The following is a 17,753-nucleotide window of genomic DNA, read 5'->3' as shown; positions in this document are numbered from 1 at the left end:
GAGTATAAAGTAAATATTGTGTTACATAAGTTTTTGTATATTCAGCCGCCCATTACATCAATTACTCTATCTTCTACAACAAATTTATTTATCTTTTACCTCAGGTAGCCTGGAAGAAATCGCTGCTAAGCGATAAGGCGATAAGGTCACCTTTTGTAATTTACGTCCAATCTGCATAACATTTTATGTTATGTATGTTGTGTATTTTATGTATTTTAATGTTAAATAGTGTGGTATAATAAATAAATAAATATTGTTTCAGGAACAGCACATTATGGAGAAGACAGCGTGGGCTCCTTTCCATACTTTGAATACAACGTGCCTAGGAATGTTACCACAGTGGTCGGTCAGACCGCCTTTCTGCATTGCAGGGTTGAGCAGTTAGGGGATAAAGCTGTAAGTATTAAAATTTAATGTAGACTAAGCAGTATTTTTGAGTCGATGTAAATCGTAGAAAGTGGTATTTATAGCCATCAAATCAAAAAATTTTATCCTTGTTATCTCTGTTAGCTACCACAATCGAGATTTTCGTACACGAAATTATTCGGTGTCTCATCAAAATAAAGCTACAAACGGAAAATCAGCTTGATAGTAGTCACTTGCAAAAATGGGCGATGTATCCTGAACTAATATTGTTTTTATTATATTTTCAAGCATTCAATTCAATATATCATTAAAACACACACTGCCGAGAGTTTCAACATAATTAACGCGGAATAACTGTAAAAAACCCAGACGTCGAGGAAAAACATTAAACAAAATGTTGCTAAATATTTCTTAATTGCCTTTAAAATGTAAATACAGTGCAGCGAGTATCAAGTGTTGAAATAAACTACTTCAGCTAACTAATGCTTCAAGTTGAATTTGTAACTATATATTTTGAACTGTATTTTAATTGTCATTGTGAAAATAATAATGTAGAAAAGAGTTCTGTTTGAACAAATTTGATTATGGTACAAAGAAAAATTGTGTGAATTTGTTTTTAAGATTATCTAGTAGTACAACTACCTCAATCAATATTGATACAATATCGATACAATATTGTTATTTTTGAAATAATGTTTTATATTGGTTGACATGGTTGTTTTAATCATCTCGATAGATGTCGTAGTTTTTATTTTAGGCTTATAAAATGGAAACAGTCGAAGTTTCTTTAAAATGTATCGTCATTGTCATCGTCAATAATTGTTTTTTTGTCATAATGGGCAATATTTTTGAAAGTTTATTTTTCACCATATTATTATTTCTCACACGATACACTTTTATGTATAGGATTTAGCTCCTCGTATCGCGATGTCGAGGTTTTCATAGCGTGTTAAAGTTTAAAGCCAAAGTTATATGGAACAAAGGAATTTCTAACGTTGCATAATATTTGTACAAGTTGGAAAATTTCCGTGCAAAATTTAGAGAAATAAACGTGTCTAGCTCAAGCCGTTGTAGGGGATAATGGCAAAAATTTAAACACAGTTATACGTTGGACGTTATAAAGTAATGGCGATCTTATTAAGCCATATATTTCCTTTAACCGGATTTGGGATCGCTGGTGTTATAATTTCCTCTAATTGCCGATCCTATTTTAAGTGTCCATTTTTTAATTTAGTAATTGTAGTGCTTTTTATTCTAAATTTAGAAATATTTTTAGTGAAATTATTTATGTTATAAGTGATTTATACAAATTCAGCAATATCAAATATTAAATGCTTTTTTATGAAATGAAATAAATTAAATATATTTGTCCATTTATGTTTTACAGTTTATGTACGACAGTGGGTAAAACTAAGTGAAATACTTATACTACTATAATCGTAATAATTTGTAAACCTCCTTCTCTAAAATGACGTATTGCAATTAACTACCATCATAGTGCCTTTAAAAACATTGTCAACACCGTAAACCGTTCTTTAACACCAAAGAATACAGTAAACATAAATAAGGAAATACCAATAAAAGGAAAAAGGGAAAATTGCATCGTTTGTGGTTAAACGCTTCCTACATTTACGTGAAAACCGCAAGAAACTCGAAGCCAGTCGAGTTGGAATATACTTTAAGAACAAGGCCTTTGGGGAATTTGTTACAATAGTTTGCGATACAGAACTTTGTACTTGTAATGATATCGTTTATTAACTTTTAAAGAGGACTGTTTTTTTGTTGGTGTAAATATTTCGTGGATACAAATATTAGTAGTTTAAAAATATTCAAACCAACTTTAAAAAACGAGGAGGATCTCAATTTGACAGAACGTTCGACTGGACGAATCGATTGTTTTTATTATTTCAAAGCAGACAATTTGACTGCGGTTTAGATTTTGTTAAAAATAATTATTAAAACTTAGTGATGTGACACTTGTCGAGATTTTTATCGCGGTTTATTGAATGAATATTTTGTAATTGCAATATTTTTATAATATTATTTTGTATATTTAGTATAACTGATTAATTACATTTTATTTTGAAATAGGTACTCAGAAAAACAGACCAAATCCTTTGCATAAAATAAAATAATTAAAGATTAACCGAAAGCCACTGAATAATTTAATTAAAAACGGTTATAAAAAGGGATTAAAAATATAATGTTTTACAGGTATCCTGGATAAGAAAGAGGGATTTACATATTTTAACAGCGGGCATACTGACATACACTTCGGATCAAAGGTTTCAAGTAAGGGTCTTGTTTAATATTTATGTATTTGAAATTAAATTCATGTAGGGCGTTGTTTGAGATTAACACTTGACATTTAATGTGATACGATTGTTTGTATGTCAATTAAGGTATTTGTGTTCTGTTTAATATTTTACCTTTTTAAGGCAAGATACAGACTCTTGAACGATAGCTAATGCCATTATATGAATATGAAATCAATTGTATGTTTGAACTGTTATTTCGTTAACGTTAACGCACCTGAACAATGAACATACTGTTTAATCAAATCTATTGTATTATGTATTTTTTAACGTATTTTTTTTTACAATCCATGTGTAATTATTAAAGACTATCATATCATCTAGACCTACGTTATTGAAGTGAAACATCGAGTTAAATTCCAAGGTCGCGTCATGGCGATACCGTCATGTCATAGAGTATGGCGACTATTTTGGTATCATTGAATCTTACCAAAGAAGCTTCACTTCTGACACGTGTGCTCGGCTCTACTACAAATCAACAAATCAACAATGTATTTGACCGTGACGTGACATTCTATCACAACAACTAATAAGTACTCCTACATTTCGCAGGTAATCAGACCAGACAAGTCAGAAAATTGGACGCTCCAAATCAAGTTTCCACAAGAACGGGACGCGGGTATTTATGAGTGTCAAGTCAATACCGAACCGAAGATGTCGCTAGCATTCCAATTGAATGTAGTAGGTGGGTTTTATATCTATACTAATATTATAAAGCTGAAGAGTTTGTTTGTTTGAACCCACTAATCTCAGAAACTACTGGTCCGATTAAAAAAAATTCAGTGTTAGATAGCACATTTATCAAGGAAGGCTATAGGCATATCATCACCCTAAGACTAAGAAGAGCAGAGTAATGCGGGTGTAGCCGCGGAGAACAGCTAGTATTATATTATATGATACATAGATACATAAAATATATAAGGTATTTAATGTATATGGTATCTAATTTGTTTAGGAATAATGTAAGTGGATGAATGATTGAGATTGCGAATCTATTTGAGAATACTTACATCGATATTAGAGCGTCTGATTACTACACTGTAATTTTATTTACACATACTGTCAATTTAAATTTTCTATATATAATTGAGAGGTTATAACGTTCTATATCATTAGATATAGGTTCTATTTTAGTTCCTACAGTAACTCTGCATAGATTTTCAAGACATTACTTACCTACGTATTAAATGTACTGAAGTTTCCATACTAATATATCACTGAATATCACAGTTTCTGTAAATCTTGATAGAACACGTTTCATTAAGAAAGTTTATCTAGTTACAAACTCATATACTGTTGAAACCTCTTGGCATTGCAATTTCATACCCACGTATATTCCTTGTGAACTAGTGTAAACGACGCATTGCAAATCTACTAAATTTCCAATTAATTTTAGTCAAAATTAGTAATATAGGTACATAAAATAAACTTGATTTGAACCGTCTTATCATAATACATGTTTTAACGTTAAACCATAGACAAGACCAATAAATAAAATCAAGCTTAAACCGCTGAAAGTTAAACCATGACTTTATAATCTGGGTTTAAACCCAGATCAATTGAAGTTTTTGTAACGAAACGTGAAATGTTTGTACTTACCGTCTTACCGTCTACATACTTTATATACGAATAAAAAAACAACTCGTAGCATATTTAAACAGCTTGGCTCTCTTATTTTATTTATTTATTTATTTTAGAATTTCCGACAGAGGATACAGATTACATTCGTTACATCTAATCCAAGTACATGATCTTCTGCACCTCTAATTATAGGAAATTACAGCGTTCAAAATGTTAATTACGATTACAATTCGTCAATTTATTAAAAATATTAGTTAAAAAATAAAGAAATAAAGGAAAGGAATAGAATAAATTCGATTGCTCAGGCGGGTCACGAGTGGCTGAGTTGGTTAGGCATCCGCCCCGGAAAGGCGCGAAGGATGCGGGTTCAAGTCCCGCCTCGTGATCGAATTTTTTCTATTCTTTATAAATTTATATTTATAAAGCATTTGAATGCCATAAAAACCAAAAAATATAAATTCAAGAAAAGGTCGTGTTCCATCGTTACAATATTGTATTCACTGAAAAGTGCTTCATATTGGTTGAAATGGTTGTTAAATCATCTCAATAGATGGCGCGCGGTGTGTCCCTTAAGACACATAAAACTGAAAGGATAGAATAAATTCGATTGCTCAGGCGGGTCACGAGTGGCTGAGTTGGTTAGGCATCCGCCCCGGAATGGCGCGAAGGATGCGGGTTCAAGTCCCGCCTCGTGATCGAATTTTTTCTATTCTTTATAAATTTATATTTATAAAGCATTTGAATGCCATAAAAAACAAAAAATATAAATTCAATAAAGAAATAATTTAATAACATTAATTATATAGGTAAACCAAAAAAGTATTACAATTACAATGGTTTTAAATTTCAACACTCTTTGACCAAAGAAAATTCACTAGTGTTCGATATTTCTACACCAAAATATCTGAAATTATTTCACCCGTATAGGTAGTAATCGGATTACAGACCAACCAGTTACAAATGAAAAGGTTAATTGGACAAAAAGAACCAGTCTATACGAGAGCTCTAATCCTATATTTTGTTACCGAGTCTGTCAGCGACAATGTTTGGAAAGGCGGACGAAAAACAACGTTATATCATATAGAAACAAATCAAATTTATTGAAAAACAAAGGCGAAAATATACGCCGTATCGTGAAATGGAATTTACTGACAAAGCAATAATATAGAATGGAGTTTCGTGTCTTGGAAGTTACGTTAGCACAATTATCTTAAGACCAAATCAATCTGTTTTGAACGTCTGCGTATAAATTGATTGTATACTAAATCTATTAATTATATTATTAGATATGTATTTGAATTGATTAAATTCGATTCATAATATTATAGTTTGAAACAAAATTAGTGATCGAATAATCTTACTGTAGTATAAAGCTTATTGGATAGAGTCCGAAATGTGCTCAGTGTTGATTGCAGTGTTTATATTTACAACCCGTATACTGCGGCTATCGCTGTGATATGGTGTTATCTACCTAAACGAATAGTTTCTATTATTCTTGTTGTAAATATACGTTTAAATTCAGTAAGTTTATTCAAAATTTCTTTAAAGCCACATTATTAAGCGAAGGTGTATTCTTCTTCCTGATCAAAAATTTTGAATACTTTCTAGGCGGAGTATCAAACTCAAACTCAAACTCAAACATTCATTTATTCAATTAGACTACTATTTAGTAGCACTTTCGAATCGTCATTACATAAGTATTTTAACATTTACCACCGATTCGGAAAGCAGTATCTATGGAGAAGAATCGGCAAGAAACTCCATAGTTGCTCTTTTAAAATCATGTCAATATTACATAATATGTAACTTATATCTAACTTATACATAATATATCATAATATGCCAAAGAACTGTCCTGTGGCTTTTACGCGACAACCCTCCATGGGTCTTTATCGTCCATATATTCCTGAATACTGTAGTACGCTCTCTGAACTAGTACACCTTTTATATAAGTTTTAAATTTAGAACTACTAAACTCTTTAATATTGAGAGGAATTCTATTGTATAAGCGTATACCTTGACCCATAAATGAATTTTTAACTTTAGCTAATCGGAAAAACGGCATTTCAATTCTATTCCTGTTCCTTGTGCCATAATCGTGTCTATCTCCTACTCTTGTGTGTAAGTCGGCGTTTTTGTGAACATGCAAAATATTATTAAATATATACTGTGATGGTACAGTAAGGATACCAGTATTCTTAAAATGATCTCTTAGTGAGTCCCGAGCACGCAAATTATATATAGAGCGAATGGCTCTTTTCTGTAAGATAAATATAGTTTCTATATCTGCAGCCTTGCCCCACAGTAGAATTCCATAGGACATAATGCTATGAAAGTAGCTGAAATAAACCAATCTAGCCGTATCTTCATCGGTGAGATGCCTTATTTTTCGGACTGCATATGCAGCTGAACTGAGCTTACCTGCAGCGGTGTTGACATGGGCTCCCCACTGTAGTTTCTCGTCCAATGTTAACCCTAGAAATACAGTAGACTCAGTAGGATGCAATACCTCCCCGTTCAAGGTAATATCTCTGTTCAACTTTTTTACATTAGGAAGTAAAAATTCAACACAAGTGGTTTTTTTGGCATTTAATAATAAATTATTGGCAGTAAACCATTCAGATATGTGTGAAAGAGCACTGTTCACTTCGTCAACATTTGGGTCATGCCTATCCACATTAAAAATTAATGAGGTATCATCTGCAAACAGAACTATTTCACACCTATCCTGCAAATAATAGGGAAGATCATTGATATATACCAAGAACAAGAAGGGACCTAAAATGGACCCCTGTGGAACACCAATGTTAATTGACGCACCGCTAGAACGTTCTCCATTAACAACTACAGTCTGTATCCTATCATGCAGGTATGACGCTATGAGGTTCTGGGCTTTTCCTGTAATTCCATAGTGATTAAGTTTACGTAACAAAGTACAATGTTCAACGCAGTCAAATGCCTTGGAGAGGTCACAAAATATCCCCAGAGCATTTTTTGAGTTTTCCCATGCTTTATAAATATGTGTTAGAAGTGCAACTCCAGCATCTGTGGTTGAGCGCCCCTTTGTGAAACCAAACTGTTTGGTGTGCAGTAAATTATTAGATGCAAAATGACTACTCAATTGGTTTAATATTAACTTCTCGAATACCTTACTTAATGTTTATCTATAATTACTGTCTTAGAATTAATAATAATGATAATATTTAAAACGCTTCAATTAAAAAGGCATCAAACAATAATGATATACTTAATGTCTGATTATTTTGAATCTACATAAAATAATGTCTCGCACAAAGACGAGGTTTAATAATCGGCTTCAAAGAATTCTGCCTCTAATCAAATAAGACAGAAGATAACGCTGCTCTTTTAAATAAATTACAAAGCGAATAAGCCACAAAATCCCTTAATCAAATACTTACTTCGCTAAAACTCGAAAGCCGTTTATACGCAATGCGAAAAAATCACAAGAACTCACGGTGTTTTGCGAAGATTAAATTATTGTCCAATGACAATGTCACAAAAGTTATAAAAGGTAGCTCAGATTTAATCTCGCGTCTAAAATTTGTTTTACGAGCGTGTTTATCTATTTTTCCTACGCCCATTGGAGGGAGGCGTGATAAGACTTTTTTTGTATCTTTTAATATCTAAATAAGCGCTGTTTCATGAGAAAATGCGAGCGAATCTCTGGTAATGTTTCCGAGACTGATTTGGAACTTTTGTTGTTGAAATTAAGTGATTTTGGACGGTATTGTCTTTTTCAATTAAGATTAAATACGTAACAACAAATTCGTACTTGTAGAGGTAGTTGTGCTTCAGATGAATTTGATGAAAGAATTTGTTAAAAATAACTTTTTAGGTCAACACTATCATTGACATCAAGTTACTAACTTATACATTTATTGTACCTACTGATCATATAATTTTGCGTAATGGATGCCTTTTCACTTTGCAATCTTAGTTCATTGTTAAACTTTTAGTAATGATAAAATAAACAACACAATATTTTCATAGCCGTAAATTAAGCAAAAGATAGTATTTCCTTTTCAGAAAGAAATACAGACAAATCCCTTTTCAGAAGTGCGTTAAAAAGGAAAATTGTAGGAAATAATAAATATCTCCTTAAAGTGTACAAGCTGTAAACGAATTTGATCCTTATACAAACGGAATACCATCCAGTATTATATATCCTGCAGTAACAAAATTAATAAGTGATTGGCGACCTTTAACCGCAAACTTGGCCCAGCTTCTGTCATTCTGAGAGCTCTCGTCATAAATTAAGTTATCGACGAGGGCATACTATGGCACTATACTACTATGTTAATTGACTTTTAGTATGTCACTACCGTTCTAATTTAATTCAAAGACAATTTCCTTGAAACACTTTTATTTTATGATCTCTATTGACCCTTGCTTCGTGAAGTTAGAATTTGTTTAGTTATCGTGACCTGTATTTTGTATGACGTAGTACGCAGAGGTCAGTGTCGTGAAAAATAGTTGTTTTTTTTATTAAATCGAGAAATACTGACCTAGATCACTGAATGCAGAGTTAGAGAAGATCTTGGAATTTCATAGAAAATGGCTAAAAATACTAATATATATTAAAATCTGATAACTCCTGTGCTACGATAAAGAATATAAATTTATATTCACACCTTTATTAAGCCTCATTTATTGAGATTTCATTAAGACAATTACGAGTACTATGGTTACATAGGAAAATTGTCTCAATGTACTGTAATTTCAATACACTTTTTTCAATTTCATTTTTATTAGACCTCAATACAACATACTGATATAATATTAATATTAATTAATATTATAAATGCGAAAGTTTGTGAGGATGGATGGATGGATGGAGGGATGTTTGTTATTCTTTCACGCAGTAACTACTGAACAGATTACAATAACATTTGCTTTGTTTTCTGATATGTATGGTAGCTGAAGACCCAGAATAAGACATAGGCTTTTAAGCCCAGAAATCCCACAGGAACGGGAACTATGCGGATTTTCTTTGAAAACGCGGGCGAAGCCGCAGTCGGAAATCTAGTTCGTTATAATTGTCTTTACATATCATGACTAGCCGTTATCCGGGTTTTCAATGTCATATTTACGCAAGTGTGGACAGTATTGGTTGTTATGTTAATTATGATCTCTTCAACAGAAGCCAAGGCGCATATCCCGGGTCCGGCCGACCTGTACGTCAAGACTGGGAGCTCGTTGTCATTGACTTGCATTTTGAGTCAGGGTCCACACGATCTTGGTACCATATTTTGGTATAAGGGTAGGTATTGTTTGGTTAAATTTTGTAGTATAGTTCTTTTTTTTAAGGAAGATAAGGTATCCTTTCGAATAACGTAATTTCATAGTACAAACTGCGCACGGCTACGCCCGGTTTGACACGCCTTAGTTACTCTGTAAAGATAGTTCTAACGGTAAAATAATCAATACAATCGTTTTGGTGTTCGTTTGATACAAAAATTAAAATTTATCCTCCTTTTGATATTAGTGGCGATTCTACAATTTTCAAATATCAGTATAATTTTCAACTAAGTTGATAATTACTGCACCAAAATTATTATTATCTATATTTATACTTTTACTTTTTCACTCTTCCACGTGAAATTTTTGTATTTAATTAACCTTTTAAAGTCTATAAATAACTGGAAACTCACTTTGATTAATTTGATACTACGGAATAAAATACAAGGAGGATTTACTTGTTTTAATTCAAGCTGTTTACTTAAAAATCTCAAACAACTCTGTAACTTGATAGTAGGCGTTTGTTTCTAGATTATTCTGTCTATTACAAATTCTATTAAAAAAAAAAGCTTGTACCGAGCATACGTGTCAGAAGTGAAACTTCTTTGCCAAGCTTCAAAGATACTAAAATTGTCGCCTTAGTCCATGACGTGACGGTATTTCCATGACGCGACCTTGAAATTTTGCTCTCAGCGCGCCTAAAGAAGTTTCACTTCATACAAATTCTCAAAATACATTAAACAATATTAATCAAAGATAGAGAATTAATATTACCGAACCTCATCCAATTAATTCCTTCCGAATTACTATACGAAGGATTATAGCGGTCTATTCTGATTGTAAATTAATATTCCGTCCTTTAACCAATATCTTGAATTTATTGAATTCATGGGACAATGGAATATTTTACTTACGAATCCATTTCGAACGCTGTTCGCGGTAATTCAATGTACCATGCAATCGAAAGTCATTGTGTGAAGGCTTCGGAATTTTTTCTATAGATAATCATTTTATCTTTGACATATTGAGATTAACAGCCCTTTTTTGAAGGGAAATTTCACAGATATTTAATCAAATGCTTGGCGTAAAATTGTGCTTTCTTCCATTATCTATATGCAAAATTACTTTTAATGAGAGTCGTGAATTACTTAAAATTACAGACGAACTCGCTGGAAAAGTATTTCTATAGCTATTTTTAATGTATTATTATGATACATAAGCTACAGCACTGCCAAGTATCATCAATATCTGATCAGTGGTTTTCGTGTAAACGTATACAAACATCCATACATTCTTACAAACGTTCGCGTTTATGATATTAGTCAAAATGACCTCTCTAAAACAGTTACTTCTTTACAGGATCAAAATTAATAGAATATAAGGAAGTGGAGGCGAATGAAATAGTGGAGCAGCCGCGGATCAAACTGAAAACAGAATGGACTGAGCTGCTGACTTCAAGGCTGACTATCAGCAAATTGCTGCCAACAGACAGCGGGAATTACAGCTGTGTACCAACCATGGCTGAAGCCGCGTCTGTTAATGTACATGTTATAAATGGTTAGTATAATATGATTAGTTATTAGTAGATAGGGACAACAGAGTGGACTGAGCTGCTGACTTCAAGGCTGACTATCAGCAATTGCTACCAACAGACAGCGGGAATTACAGCTGTATACGAACCATGGCTTAAGTCGCGTCAATTAATCTACATATTATGGTCTTGGTTACTATTATATTATGATAGGTAAGTATTTTTAAGCGTGATTCCTGGTGGTAAGCTTGTTGCAAACATGTTTAGACTAAGTAAATGTTATGAGCATTTTTCACAATTGCAGCAGTTGATGGAGTCGCTTTTCCTTTTTAATGTAGTTTTTAATATACTAATAAATAAGCAGAATTCGAATAATACTTTTATTAAATCTTGACATAGTGTAAAAATATACCCGCTTTGTAGTTCTCCTATTTATAGACTGCTTCAAATATAGTTCTCAAATCAATCCGTTATCTAGAGCACTACGTTCTATGTAATTTCAATGTCGAATTTAATGTACTCGATCCTGTCCCGTGAATTATTTATTTCGCCCTCCGTACCTTGTACATCTGGTACATTATATTACATCTGGTACATTTCATGGTACAACGTTTAACTATTTAGTCATATGTTGTACAACCAGTTCGTCATTGTAATCAGCGTCAACTTCTGTTCTTTTGAAGGGACATATTACACTTTTTATAAAGGTTTATGTTATTATCTACCAAGCAGGCCCAATGCAAGTTACAAAACAGAATTGTTCAATTATTAACCACCTTAAAGATTTGATGTGGATAATATATTAAATGCTGACCCAAATACTATGATGTTCTTAGATATTGTTCTATACACCTCTATGTTAAAAAGTCTAAAACCATAGAGCTTGTGTGCAATAGTATAAATTTAAAAGTAAAGCTTTAGAATGAAATAGGAATTTCATAGTTCATAAATGCACATTACCAATTCAAATGCGCTATTTTTTTAGCAATGAATGATGGAACAATACAAAATAGTTTAAATTCTATAAATACATATCGAAGCAAATAAATCAACAACGCACGAGTCGCAATTCTCTCGGCAATTACCGTTCATGATTCATGGCAGTGTAAAATAATTGTATTATATTCATAAATGTAATAACAGATGCAGAAATCACATCACAATCAAGTCGAAAGTATGTTTAATTAACTTTATTAACATTTTATTGGTACTTCGTTTGTATAGGTATGTATAATGTATATGCTTAACAAAAATCTCTTAATATATATAAATCTCGTGTCACAATGTTTGTCTTCAATGGACTCCTAAACCACTTAACCGATTATAATAAAATTCGCACACCATGTGCAGTTAGATCCAACTTGAGAGATAGGATAGTTTAAATCTCAAATCGTTTTAGAGAAAGCGGGCGAAGCCGCGGGCGGTAAGCTAGTTATGATATAAAATAAGACTATTCTTAGAATTCCCTTTCTATAATATTACAAATTATTTGTGAATTTAAAAATAACACACAAAAAGTCTATTCGAGAACATTGTACTTACTACATTGACATTTACTATAGTGCAATTTTACAATCGTTGGTTAAATCTAAAAGTATTGTATCTATTTTCACATTATAATGTGAGCAATAGAAAACATTTTTGAAATCTTCTTTTGTCTTATTCAACGAATAAGTTTGAACCAAGGATTAAAATAATAATAAAATTCATTTATTCAAATGACAATACATGATATTAAAATTGATAAAACGTAAAAGAATGCTCCATTGGAGTAAAAATGTCATATTTACATTGATTATTTTCACATTACTCTTGAGAATCCATCATTCATTCGACTGCAATACATTACAAAAATGACAATACATTTTGTTTCAACTAAAATCTACAGAGATTTAAATATAGCCAAAAATCATCAATCCAGTAGTAAAAAAAGGCGTGTGTGCCGAGCACACGTGTCAGAAGTGAAACTTCTTTGCCAAGGTTCAAAGACACCAATGTGGTCGCTTTACTTCATGACGTGATGGTATTGCCATGACGCAACAAATCAATATAGTGGGGAAATCTTCCAAAGATACCCACGGCCTCCGGGAAAGAGCCGTGGGTTATGTCGGATTCTTACCGACTAAAACCCCACTGTGTTCCGTCGAGCCGCTTTAATGTTGGGGCCGCGGGTATTGATTAGAATTCTTCCGCGACCACTAAAGAAGTTTCACTTCAATAATAGTAATCAATAGAACGAAATTATATATTCTGTAGTACAAGTTCTCATGTACATAAGAAGGACTTTGAAGGGGTTGAAAGATAGGTTCATATAATAATTTCCCCTAACCGGAGTGCTTAAAATTGATAGCAGCATGACGTACGGGTTATGTGCGATAATTTTCTAATGGCTCCATACTTAATTCAATATATTTACACCCATATTAATACACATCAAAGTCCCGACTAAATCATACATTCAGTTCCAACAACTTTTAACTCGGCAATTGCTGAAATAATTTCCAAGTAAACACGAAATGTTTCGAATACCATTGGGTAAATTCTAATTTGTGAACACATCACGTCCTCATACATATTCAGACAGTTGACCTGGTACAAAAAATTACAAATTTAAATGTACAAAAAGATATTTTTTGCAAGTCACATGAGGTTATGTGAAAACCAAGACGCTTATGTGTTGTTGTAGTATTATTTTAGTTGATTAAAATCGCACTTCAAATTCAGGATTTTACAATATACTGATGGGTTATGGTAAGATGTGACTTCGTCTATGTGGATGATATATAAGATCTCAAATCATACGTTGAAATTTCAGTTTAAATACTCCGATTTTACTTAACATTTTTATGTGAAAAGAAACACAATTCCTTCCGTCCTTACAAACTCCCTCCTTACAAACTAGTAATAGATCTATGATATATAAAAGAGCTAGATACGTTACCCGCTCTCTATTTTGGCAAGAAAAAACTCAGGTAAGTGCCCGAGTTTCACTTAGTCACGCACCATTCAGCGTCGTGGCTGGACGTTCTTTTTGTATTTTAATCGGCAGTTGTTATTACGAAGTACATGAGTGTGACATGTATTATGTCTCGTGCGTGAGAGTGAAAGAGAGAACAACTGTATTGGTGATAATGCGTTAGTAAGTAGGTATGTATTAATTACGCTGTTTTTTAGTGCAATGATGTTGGCGTATGCCGCGTCTACTAGTATAATAGGTCATTGTAATAGATACGATAATTCTTCAATTTATGTTAAAATGTACAACTATTTTTGTCTGTAATGCAAATTTATATATCTTTATGCTATACCCATATGTAAAGCTTTTCAATGCTGCCTTGGCTATAAGCGCAGGATACATTATCCTAAAAATGAATATTACCCAACCATTTCCATCCTCAATCCATGTTATAAATAACACTCATAAAGAACGGTTTATAAGATTAACGGTAATTAACCGAGTTTATTTCACTCCAGACAATGCTGAAGATTACTCAGGTCATTTTGAAAAGGTAACATTAGCATTACAAAATGCTACATAATTGTAGGCTATTAAGATTCCTTGTTTTAATGTATATTTGTCGTACTCATTTGTTAAACTGGTTTATTTAAATGATTATTCCTTTGAGCTATCTTCGAATATTTTATTGTTCTGAAATCGTTGACTTTCTGTCTCTAAAGCGACGGGAATTGATTATGTTTTCTTTCTCTCTTGAATGGAATTAATTGATGTTAATTAATATCTTTGGTGTTGGACCCTTATTAAGCTTTAGTCTGAAATAAGGCTGACAAAGTGAACATAAATAGGGTTGTCTTATTCTATTTATTATTTACCGACGTTCCTAGCTGATGTCGAGGTCGGTGCCAAAAATATATAGGAGTTCCGACTTCGGAATGTTAATGTACAAAATGTATTATTATCATTTGTTAATATTGTAATAATATGTTGATGAGTTTTTAACCGACTTCATAAAAAGGAGGAGGTTATCAATTCGGCCGGTATGTTTTTTTTTTATGTATGTACACCGATTACTCCGAGGTTTCTGAACCGATTTACGTGATTCTTTTTTTGTTCGATGCAGGATAGTGTCGAATTGGTCCCATAAAAATTTTATTCGGATAGGCCCAGTAGTTTTTATTTTATGAGCATTTTTGTCTGTATTTGTAAATGTTGCAAGTGCAAGTTTGAAGTCGGTTGTTTTTAACGCAGTTATCACTTGTGTAACGTTTTAAGTTTTTGCAAATGAAAAAACGGGTGATTTAAAAAAATTAGATACAAATATGAAATTTTCTGTAGAAAATTGGAAAAACATACTTTACACGCATAATTTGTATGCACGCGTATATATACGTTAATTACATTTCCTAGTATTACATAATAAAGGCCATCATTACACGCGATACTGCGCTTAATTATCTATTTTATAGTGATTATATTCCTTTGTGTACGCCATTCTAGACATTATCTAATGTCTAGCCATAATATAATATCATCGTTAATGTTAATTAAAAATTATTTTCATATCAAAATTTTTGTAGGAAGATCAATTTTGCCCATTTTTTTTTTTTATGTAAGGTGTTTCTCAATGTTAGCCAGAAGGGCTTCTACATTTTAATGCGGACAATTTTGCCCAATGTTCAAATACAAAAGCGATTTTTACCTACCTTTTTTTGGAGCATTGCATGCAATTATAGGAACAGATAAAAAATCCATCACATATTAGCTTAGGGTACTGTATCTTTGTATGTATATGATATCGTATATGGATAATATTATGTATTATTCTAGGATACATATTATTTTTTGTTCCTCTCGCCAATAGTATTTTACTTGTTAACCATTTACCGTGGTTGCCTGGAAGAGACCACTATTAAGTGATAAAGCCGCCAAAATAGTTGTACTCTGTTCTATCTATAAGTAGTTCTAAGGTTACCTATCTGTACAACTATTAAAGAGTTAAATAAATAAATAAATAAATAAATATATTCGTATCTCGAATAACTTCTCGCCATATTTTAACTCATTGCAACAAGACTACTATAGTGATTACCATGATATCTTATAGCAGTATTATTACCAGTTTAGAAAAGTGATGGCGCTAGGTAACCTATGTAGCGCTGTCTTTTTTCCACGCTGGAAATAATCCTGCTTTAAGACACGGGGCAGGTGTATTCATGAAAAATATTGACTGTCAATTAATATGTAAATGAGATTTCGCCACCGTCCTACCCGAAGTCAAGTGCTTTGTTGGTGATCAAAAGGCTCAGGAATAAATGGGTGTTAGGTTTAATTCGTCAATTTTAGCTGGCTTTAGGTTGTACAGTTCTTAATTGCTAGCTCCTTTGAAGCTAGTGTATTCTATGTTTTGTTAAAATGTTACATTATTTAAAATTTTGTTGAATACCGTTTACAAAATTTCGCGCTTATAATAATATAATTATGACTATTAAAACATATAATAATATGAAAATGTTTTAAAATACGACATGAGAGAAGTGCAATGAACTTTACCTGCATACGTCAGATCACAAATGGAACTAAAATAATATGAACATAAATTTTATTATTAGCTGCTCTCTTGCTATTGTAGAGCGCCTCAAGTATATTTATTTAAAATATTTTATGTGAACCTTCAACATCATTAAATGAACTAGATAATATATTTTTATTCTCTGAAATAGGTATTTGGTAGTGAAAAATCTTATTGGTGAAAAGTTTCAATTTCGTCTAAGTTTACATGCTAAGTTGATCTATTCCAAATAAAAATGTTGTTATTATCTATAGTCCTGTTCTTATAATATGCTGTTGTTACCTATCCCTATTCTACCAATGATTATCAAAGCATACCTATATAATTATTATTTTTTGTATTAATACAGTTTCTCTTTACAGGCGAGCACCCAGCCGCGATGCAGCACGGCAACGCAAACACAGCATCACCCTGTGCGCTGTCTGTCAACCTCCTTATATCTTTATACTGCACTCTAGCTACCTTATACACCAGCACCGTCGACGGGTTCAGATGAAAGTAACAAGACATCTTCGTACGAAGAAAATGGATTAAAAAATAGTTCTAAGTAATGTAAAAATGTATCTAATTTCATCGTTTTAAAGTACATTTTTGTATGGTTTTAGTTTGTGAAAATACTTCTTTCGAAGTGAGAGCATTGACCACGTTATATGATAATGTATTGATAATAATGTTAGATTGTGGGAGAGTGGCAATGATTAGTTTAATAGTAAAGTTTTACTGTATTGGCTTATATAATTATGTTCACCTCTTTTGTACTACACATTGTTCTTATATAACTATGTTCACCTCTTTTGAACGACACACTATATTATTAAATTTAAGTTTTCTTGCTTTGATTGTATTACTATTGTTATATCCCTAGTTTTAATTTGAAACTTCGTATTTTTGGTACTTTTTTTATTTATGTTAATTTTATTTCTGTATGCAACGCAAGCAAACCTATGAAACGCATTTATAATGTCTTTAATACACATCTATATATACTGTTTATCTTACTACTATGAAACAGAAATAAGCTCAACTGATGCATTTCTTACATACTTATTAGATTTATTTACTACTAGCTTACCGCCCGCGGTTTCGCCCGCTTTGTCTAAAACCTAATAAATTATATACTAAAACTTTCCTCTTGAATCACCACTCTATCTATTAAAAAACCGCATCAAAATC

General features: G+C 32.2%; 1 protein-coding gene across 2 annotated transcripts in view; it reads left to right on the top strand.

Annotated features, from left to right (window-relative positions):
• LOC123703244 (zwei Ig domain protein zig-8-like) overlaps positions 1-17,390 on the top strand; it is a 137,310-nt gene extending 119,920 nt beyond the window's left edge. Inside the window, exons 3-8 of one of the 2 annotated variants that reach the window (XM_045651185.1) lie at positions 263-396; positions 2,581-2,658; positions 3,234-3,366; positions 9,427-9,543; positions 10,881-11,078; positions 16,943-17,390. In XM_045651185.1, the coding sequence (XP_045507141.1) occupies positions 263-396; positions 2,581-2,658; positions 3,234-3,366; positions 9,427-9,543; positions 10,881-11,078; positions 16,943-17,076 (794 nt within the window). In that variant the 3' untranslated portion in view covers positions 17,077-17,390. Of the gene's footprint in view, positions 1-262; positions 397-2,580; positions 2,659-3,233; positions 3,367-9,423; positions 9,544-10,880; positions 11,079-16,942 lie in introns of both variants that reach the window. The other variant, XM_045651184.1, reaches the window with a different exon arrangement.
• Positions 17,391-17,753: the final 363 nt, after the last annotated feature.

Source organism: Colias croceus, chromosome 25 (genome assembly GCF_905220415.1).
Source record: "Colias croceus chromosome 25, ilColCroc2.1".
Taxonomy (NCBI): domain Eukaryota; kingdom Metazoa; phylum Arthropoda; class Insecta; order Lepidoptera; family Pieridae; genus Colias; species Colias croceus.
Note: the sequence above shows the minus strand (reverse complement) of the source record. Positions and strands in the feature narration are given on the sequence as shown.